At 30.8% G+C, this 9,613-nt stretch overlaps 2 protein-coding genes across 2 annotated transcripts; one reads left to right on the forward strand and one right to left on the reverse strand.

The window, feature by feature from the left end:
- Nucleotides 1-81: 81 nt before the first annotated feature.
- On the forward strand, nt 82-6,363 carry Rpi1 (RNA polymerase I subunit RpI1). The gene is made up of 6 exons (XM_076325539.1): nt 82-243; nt 334-548; nt 688-5,036; nt 5,185-5,340; nt 5,416-5,719; nt 5,811-6,363. Exons 2-6 carry the CDS (start codon nt 365-367, stop codon nt 5,942-5,944), a joined length of 5,127 nt encoding a protein of 1,708 aa, XP_076181654.1. The 5' UTR covers nt 82-243; nt 334-364; the 3' UTR covers nt 5,945-6,363.
- Nucleotides 6,107-7,626, reverse strand: LOC143153910 (thioredoxin-2). The gene is made up of 4 exons (XM_076325550.1): nt 7,466-7,626; nt 6,652-6,768; nt 6,457-6,570; nt 6,107-6,377 (listed from the first exon to the last, which is right to left on the reverse strand). The coding sequence occupies exons 1-4, from the start codon at nt 7,490-7,492 to the stop codon at nt 6,315-6,317; spliced, it is 321 nt and encodes a 106-aa protein (XP_076181665.1). The 5' UTR covers nt 7,493-7,626; the 3' UTR covers nt 6,107-6,314.
- Between the last annotated feature and the right edge of the window lie 1,987 nt (nt 7,627-9,613).

Genomic DNA, 9,613 nt, shown 5'->3' on the forward strand with positions numbered 1-9,613 from the left:
AACAAATCCTGTAAACAGTAATCGATATTGTTATCGATTTTCGATTAGTCGAGAGTCGACTAGTATATATGCACCACTATATGATTTGTATAGAATGCACCATGTGGCGAAAATTTCGTAACCTAAAAACTTGAAACAATTGGTGAAATTTATTTTGAAAATGCAGAACGTCATTAATGTAATTTTTGTAAAATAATTTACTCCTAAAAAGTAACATATCTTATTTTGTTTAAAAAAATATAGGTATTAATAAAGCATTTGTTTTTTGTCATTATAAAAAAATAGTCTTTTTAGGTATAATGTGTTAGAATTACGAATATGATTTTTTTTTAGAATTCCAAAAAGTGGAAAGAAATTCATTAAAATGGCAAGTAATAAATATCGTGCACCACGTTTAACTCCAAAGCATTTAGATCCAAAATGTTTAATGTTTTCTATGTTCACTGCAAATGATATAAGAAATTTAAGCGTTACTAAAATAAGAACACCATTGTCATTTAATATATTAGGACATCCATTGAGAGGGGGATTATATGATCCAGCTTTAGGTAAATAAACTAAATAATTGATGCATTCCAAAAATATTAGTTGTAGCATAAAAATATTATAGATGATACATACATTTTTATATACACAAAGAAATAATTAAATAAATTATTAAAATACATTATTTATTCTATAAATTAGGTCCTCTCTTAGAAAGTTCAGATCCATGCGGAACATGTGGATGCAATGTATTCAAATGTCCTGGTCACTTTGGACACATAGAATTACCTATGCCAGTTGTAAATCCATTGTTTCATAAAGGATTGTGCATGTTAATTAAATTAACATGTTTAAGCTGTTTTACTCTGCAAATTCCACCTTATATAAAGTTATTGTTATCTGCAAAACTGAAACTACTTCAGCAAGGATTTCTTAGTGATCTTGAAGGTTTACAACAAGAAGTAATGTTTGTTGTTGCCAACTCAAACAATCCGTACGAAGTTGATGTACAAAATGTTCAAAATGTTATTGATAATTATACAGAGAATCTTATTAATCGATCAAGATTTAATCAGTTGCTTATGCATTGCAATGAAAATCAATTCAATACAAAGAATGTCAATATGCAATGGCACACATATGTCGAACATATCCTCAAACAATATACAACATCAAAAATTTGTGTAAATTGTCATGAACCCATACCAAAAATCACGACATTAAAAAATAAGATCATGACAACTAAAGTACCCAATATAGATATTAAAAAGGAATACCCACAGGGAATTATACATAAATTAGAGACAATCATGCTAATGCCAGATCAATCTAAAGAATTTCTCAGAAAACTTTGGCAAAACGAGACAGATTTTCTCAAAGTAATTATTCCTTGCTTTGGAATGGTAGACATTGAATATCCGACTGATATATTTTTTTTAGAAATAATACCAGTTCTACCACCTATAGTTAGGCCAGTTAATTTTGTTAATGGTCAAATGATTGAGCACCCACAGTCTCAAGTATATAAAACTATTATTCAAGATTGTCTTGTTCTTAGAAACATCATTCAAACAATTCAAGATGGAGATACAAACCAATTACCAGAGGAGGGCAGACTTGTTTTTGAACAAATAAAAGGTAATACAGCTATCGAAAAATTACACAATGCTTGGCAAAGTTTACAAATAAATGTAGATCACTTAATGGATCGTGATATGAATAAAACAGCAGATTCTGCAAATTGTCAAGGACTGAAACAAGTTATAGAAAAAAAAGAAGGAGTAATTAGAATGCATATGATGGGTAAAAGAGTCAATTTTGCAGCTCGTTCAGTTATTACACCCGATCCAAACTTAAACATAGATGAAATTGGCATTCCTGAAACTTTTGCTATGAAATTAACATATCCTACACCTGTTACACCTTGGAATGTTGTATATTTAAGACAGTTGGTTTTGAATGGTCCTGATATTCATCCTGGTGCTGTAATGGTAGAGAATGAAGATGGGACTAGACAACGTATTTCTACTACCAATGTTATCCAAAGAGAAGCTATCGCAAAACGTCTTTTAACAACAAGTGACAAAGCAAACAAGTTTTTCAAAGGTATTAAAATTATACATAGACATTTACAAAATGGAGATGTTTTATTACTGAATCGTCAGCCAACTTTACATAAGCCTAGTATAATGGCTCATAAAGCACGTATTTTAAAAGGGGAAAAAACATTGCGTCTTCATTATGCTAATTGCAAAGCTTACAATGCAGACTTTGATGGTGATGAAATGAATGCACATTATCCTCAAAATGAACTTGCTAGAAGTGAAGGATACAATATAGCTAACGTGTCCAATCAGTATCTTGTACCTAAAGATGGTACTCCATTAAGTGGTCTTATACAAGATCATATGATTTCTGGTGTTCGTATAACAGTAAGAGGAATGTTTTTTTCACGAGAAGATTATATGCAATTAGTCTATGCTGCTTTGTCAACAATACAAGAAAATATAATTCTCCTTCCACCTACTATAATAAAACCAATATCATTATGGTCTGGCAAACAAATCATATCCACTGTTATCATTAATATTATTCCATTAAATAAAGCACGAATTAATTTGACATCAACTGCTAAAATCAATGAAAAAGAATGGCAAATTACGAAAGCACGACGTTGGAAATGTGGTACTGAATTTTCAGATCCTAAAGTGATGTCAGAAGCTGAAGTTATTATACGAAACGGAGAATTATTATGTGGTGTACTTGATAAAACACATTATGGTGCCACTCCATTTGGTCTCATACATTGTATTTTTGAACTTTATGGTGGAGCATGCTCTACAAAATTATTAAGTGCCTTTGGCAAATTGTTTCAATCTGCTTTGCAAAGAAATGGATTTACACTTGGCATTGAAGATATCTTATTACTAAAAAAAGCAGATACTAAACGTAAAGAAATCATTTCTAATTGTAGAAAGATTGGAGACGATATTCAGAAAGCAATACTAGAATTACCCAATGATACACCAATGGATGTAGTTACAGATAAAATGGAAGAATCTTTTTGGAACAATTCCAAATTTCGTGCACAGGTCGATCGAAAGTACAAAAGTGCATTAGACGTTTACACTAATGATATAAATAAAACATGTTTACCAGCTGGTCTTTTAAAAAAGTTCCCAGATAATAATTTGCAATTAATGGTTCAATCAGGTGCAAAAGGTTCCACTGTAAATACTATGCAAATATCTTGTTTGCTTGGTCAAATTGAGTTGGAAGGGAAAAGACCACCCTTAATGATCAGTGGAAAAAGTCTTCCAAGTTTCCCTGCATATGATTCAACACCAAGGGCTGGGGGTTTTATTGATGGTCGATTCATGACAGGCATTAAACCTCAAGAATTTTTCTTTCACTGTATGGCTGGTCGTGAAGGTCTTATTGATACTGCTGTAAAAACCAGTAGATCAGGATATTTACAACGATGTCTTATCAAACATCTTGAAGGATTAGTTATTAATTATGATTCAACAGTACGAGATTCAGATGGTAGTTTAGTACAAATTTACTATGGAGAAGATGGATTTGATATACCAGGCTCAAGATTTTTAACGAAAGAACAAATAAATTTCTTAATAGATAATATAAATGCTATTGTTGATAAAGAGATGGTTAAAAACCTAAAAGAGAATTCAGATACAGAACAAATTGTGAAACTAGCAAAAAGACTAAAAAAATGGATAAGTAAAAATGGATGTCCATTGCAGACAAGAAGAATGAGTCCATTTTCAAGATTTTCTATGAAGGATGCAAATATTAAAAGTTCAAAATACAAAATAATTGATGAAAATAGTGGAAGAAGCAAAGCTGCACTTTCACTTATGCGAAAATGGATAAGAACTACTGAAGAAGATAGAAAATTAATTTATGCCCAATGTATAAAATGCCCTGATCCAGTAATGTCAAAGTATAGACAAGATCTAGATTTTGGTGTACTTTCAGAACGATTAGAAAATTTAATAGATGCATATATTGCTAATAAATCTAGAAATTCTTTAATAAAAAGAAATGATTTAAGAGATCTTTTATCCATAAAAGTAATGAAAATTGTTTGTCCACCCGGTGAACCAGTAGGTTTATTAGCAGCACAATCAATAGGAGAACCATCAACTCAAATGACTTTAAATACTTTTCACTTTGCCGGTCGTGGAGAGATGAATGTTACATTGGGTATACCTAGGTTACGTGAAATACTTATGATGGCATCTAAAAATATTAAAACACCTAGTATGGAAATACCATTTAAAAAAGATTTAAAAAATGTCGCAAAACGTGCAAACAAATTAAGATTAAAGTTAACTAAATGTATTTTATCAAATGTTTTAAATAATGTTACAATAAATAGAAGAATGGAACAAATACCAAACAGGCGATTATTATATACTGTAACTATTAATTACCTTCCACACAAATCCTATAAAGAAGAATTTTGTATACAGCCACATGCTGTATTGAAAAAGACAGAAGAAGTATTTTTCAAGGAAATGTTTAAAGAAATTAAGAAAGTTGCAAAAGTAACCGGTGCCTTATTACGTATTGAAGAAGAAAAAAAATCTATGTACGAAGATGATGCTTTATTAGATCAAGTTGAGCCAAATGAAGAGGCAGAATCTGCATTGAAACCACGAGCAAGCTTAGGAGAATTACATGAATCTTCAGATGAAGATGAAGCAGCAGAAGATGCAGATGCAACTTTGAGTCGATCAATTTCTCGTCATAAAGAAAATCAAGAATATGAAGATCCAGAAGAAGAGGAAATAGACGATGTAAATGAAAAGGAAGATGATGTTGTAGACAATGACAGTGAAAAATTAAAAAATAATGAACAACAAGAAGAATATGAAGATGAATACATTAATAACGAAAAATTGAAATATGGTATAAATGAAATAAATAATATACAAAGAAAAAGAGATGTTACAAACATGTACACTTATGGAGTGGAATATGATTATGATGAAGATAAATTTTCTTGGTGCAAATTATCATTTTGGGTAAGTACTATAAAAAATTGAGGTTATTTTTTTTATTTATTATTATGTAATACTTATTTTCGTTTTCAATCATATTTATCAATTTTGTGTATTTTTTTTTTTAGGAAATACATTTATAGTTACTATAATCATTATTTTTATCTTTTAGTTACCACTCCAAATGATAAAATTGGATTTACCAACAATAATTAGAAACGTGGCAAATAGAGTTGTTTTATCAGAGGTGCCACATATAAAACGTGCTTTTACATTTCAAAATAAGGATGGTAAAACTATTCTCAAAACTGATGGCATAAACATAATAGTAAGTGAAAGTGTAATGTTAATTATAACTTTATATTTTATCAATTTTTATGCATTACATCTTTTTTTATTGTAGGAAATGTTTAAATGTGACAAATTATTAGATTTAAATAAATTGTACTCCAATGATATATATGGTATTTCCCAAACATATGGTATTGAAGCTGCTAATAGAGTAATTGTAAAAGAAGTTAAGGATGTATTTAAAATGTATGGTATCACAGTCGATTCCCGTCATTTATTATTAATCGCGGATTACATGACTTTCGATGGTAGCTTTCAACCTCTCAGTCGTAAAGGAATGGAAGACTCTGCTTCTCCTTTGCAGCAAATGAGTTTCGAAAGTTCCCTTAATTTTTTGAAAACTGCTACATTACAAGGTACAAAAATAAAAATTAATTTAAAAAATATTTCATGCAAAACGCTTAGTTTCTGAATTAATATTTAAATAGGTGTATTTTCTATTTACAGGAAAACGAGATAATTTAGTGTCTCCCTCTAGTCGATTAATGCTAGGCCAACCATGTAAGTCTGGTACTGGAGCATGTTCACTATTAGTGAAAATGCAAAAGCAACCAGAATCCACTTTGTTATTGGGTGCATAATTATAAAAACATTTAGTATTTTCAATGGTATTGTTTTACAATGAAAATAATGAATTAATTACACATACTTATGTAAATAAATTCAATTTTTAATAATAAACTTTGATACTCTATTCTCTACATTTCTAAAATATAACAAGATGGAAATAATTTCATTGTACATAAAGGTTTATAAACCGATTACATTTTATTTTGCAATAAACTATGTATAATAAAACTGACAATGCGAATCCAAAATTCTGTCTTACATTTTCTTTACAAGCAAAACACAACTTCCCCTTTCAAGATCATGGGGTTCTTGTTGCTCCTATTAATGAATGCCAATTAGTAAACAATTTTGCTTAAGCATATATATATTCAAATTGATTGTTCACTTGAGCTTCTCAATTGTGCGTTTGAGTTTCTCGTAATTAGCACCAGTGAAAGTTTCCACCTGAAACAAATTTGAGATATTAATTCATAAATGTTTTTTTGTATGTTTGAAATACACTTTACTTGAAAGTAATACATACCACTGCATTTTTCTTAAGGAATACGAAAGTAGGCATATTGGTGATATTAAATTGTTGTGCAAGATCTTCACATTCATCTACATCTATTTTCAAAAACACAACATTCGGCATTTCCTATTGAAGAAAGGATACTATTTAGTAAGCAATATTTATTTTCCTAATAGAAAAATTTTTATATAAAGAAAATGATCCAACCTTTGACAACTCTTCTACCTTGGGTGAAATCATTGTACAAGGACCACACCATGTAGCAAAGAAATCAAGTACAACTAAATTTTCTCCAGCTTCTCCCATGCGGGTTTCCAGATCTCTCTGTAAATGTAAGTAACAAATAGTATTTTTGTTCTTGAATGTAAAAAAAACAATATAAACTTTTAGAAATCCTCCTATTTCATAAAATCCTAAAATAAAATATAAATTTATTTATAAAATATAAGTTTTTGTGATATTTAAATGTGTATTTATACTTGCATACTAATATTGCTAATACCAGAAAATATAAAATATTCATTCGTTATGCATAGATAATGTGCTAAAATGTGTTGTTCGTAAAACGGCATCTGTGTGAAAAACTGCCTGAAACGCACACATGGATATGATAAATAATTCTAATGCCTTAAACTACGTTTATGTAGTAATTGAAATTGTTTATAGTTGACGTAATGCTACATGCACGCCACAGGCGAAAATCATCATTGCATATGTTTCGTGGCAATTTGTAGTCAGTACAACTTGCAGTCTTACAATTACACATTTTTTAAAAGAAATCTTTCTATCGTAATAGAAGGAAAATTCCTCGTAAAGCTAAACATGTTGAAATCGATTTCTTTAAGGTCAACCGGTTTCATAGAAAACGCAATTGAACGAATTATACTTTGACCGAATTCCAACTTCGATTTACTTTACTTTCCAAAATAATTAGTATAGTCATTTACAATACGTAAAAAAGGTTTGTACGAATATGAAACCGTACAAAACGTGCGATTTAAAGGTATTTCTAGTTACTCACAGCATTTTGAACGTGATGGACAACCATTTTTATTCCTTCTAGGAACTGAGTTTATCTACGTGCAAGAACAAGGAGCGTTGTAACGATCGTTCGGAGACTTCGTTAACGACTGAGCGCCTTGATGCCAGAATAAGCATTCAACCTCTAGTCGGCGCCATATTGAATTTCCCCTACTCTACATCACACATCCGTAAATTCAACACTTCGGATAACTTCGGGAAGTCGAGAAAGAAGGCGAATGTGAGATAAAAAGTGTTCTTTTCGTTTGTAATTTCTTGTCGAACTATGGAGATAAATGATAAACACCTTTTTTTCGTTTTACCTGTACAAATATATACTACTTTTATTAAGAAACAGAACAGTAAATTGCGATTATGTGCTGCAAATGACAATGTTCTTGCAAATTTCTCCTCTTCGTCATATGACACGAATTAGTGATGTCCAAAATTTTATTGATTCATTTTTTGAACATCGCTAATATATAGTTAGCTGTTGGATTTGTTCCACATATTTGCTTTTCAATGTCCTTTTCTTGTATTGATCGCTTACAGAAATAATTTTGAGATATGCAGTCGACTAATAGGAAAGAAGTTGCGTCATGTTACATACATTTTCAAAGTAATTATTCTTTCGAAATATTTTTCAGGTGTAATATATTATAATTAGTTTCTTTACTTCAGTCATATCCTTTATAAAGTAAACAAATTATTGTTTTTATTCAGTATTATTTTGGAGTACTAGAAACAGAAAATATAGCGCAAGACTTCTTAAAAGAGCATTTACTTCTATGTTTATTGATTGAAGAGAGAGTGGGCAAAATTTATGAATTAGTTTCGTATGAATTAAATCTTTTGATGAATTAAATGCAAAAATTTCGGAAAATTTGAAAAGTCAAGACTCTGCAATGAGACTTGCTATTGTAATTGATGTGCACTTACACCTACGCATTCTCTTTTTACCTTCATTGTGGTACTTTTCTTTTTTAGTGTCTTACATTTATGCAAATTTGTTTACGTCATTAATTAAAACATCATTATCTACTCTGGCCATTTTATTCAGGCGCTAATGCCAAATGGTTGTATGCATAGAATGTTCAAACAAATGGTACTAAGAGACTATGCTCTACTAATACTGACGATAAACTACCACAAACCCCTTGACTGAACTTGTCTATATGTGCCTTTATTTTAATGAATCCAAATTTGCTGCCGAATCACCGGCTTCATCAACTTGATCCGTGAGTTACTTCATATAAATCCATGTATTACTATACGCGGTGAAAAAAAGCTGCTGTAGAAAATATCTGTAGTGGTAAACTACCGCATGCTGTACGTCTGAAACAAACAGGTTTCAGGTGGTTGTGGTTTAAATATGAACGAATAAAATTTCTTGTAATTGTTTTGTTATTCGAAAAAATAGAGAAAAATCCGACTTTAGTTGTCGAGAATGAGAAAGAAAGCCTTATATTTGCCTTCTTTCTCGACTCTCCGAAGCTGTCCGAAGTGTCAAGCTCACGGCATTCGCATTTGTGCTTAGTGTGAGTGGTGTGGGAAATCCAATATGGCTTCTATGACTCGTGATACCAAATCTTGCATCAGTGGTTCCACCTCTCTCACTTAATCTTTTATGTTTTCTCTTTTTCTCTTTTACTTCCAGGTTTCTCCCTTCAATGCTCGAGTACTTTGGGTAGTGACGTGTAAGTGTCGCGTTTGAACGCGTTCTCCACTGCTGTGTTATATCCATAATTTAGCGTCAGACCTACGATGATTCGCGAACATCTCCGAATGCGTAATTTGTAATTCCTAGTAGTTTATATCGCAATGAGGAAATGCTCACGTGATCGCAAAGGAAACTCGATAAATCGACGGATGCGAATACACGTTTCGTAGTTATATTGTAGTATCACAACTGTAATGCAAGAACATAGATGTGTATATATATATATATATATATGTATGTCCCGATGTTTTTCTGTATCAATGATAAGATACTACGTACATTTTGAATTGCGATATTATATTGTAAAATGAAATTTATACGTAATTAGAATTAGAATTAGAATTTTCATTATCTATTTTCTCTTATGTTTGATATTCAAATTTGTTCAGTAAAGGTTAAAATGTAAAAGAAATCCAATGAACTGTAAAG

The sequence above is a fragment of the Ptiloglossa arizonensis genome, chromosome 13, assembly GCF_051014685.1.
Source record: "Ptiloglossa arizonensis isolate GNS036 chromosome 13, iyPtiAriz1_principal, whole genome shotgun sequence".
Taxonomy (NCBI): domain Eukaryota; kingdom Metazoa; phylum Arthropoda; class Insecta; order Hymenoptera; family Colletidae; genus Ptiloglossa; species Ptiloglossa arizonensis.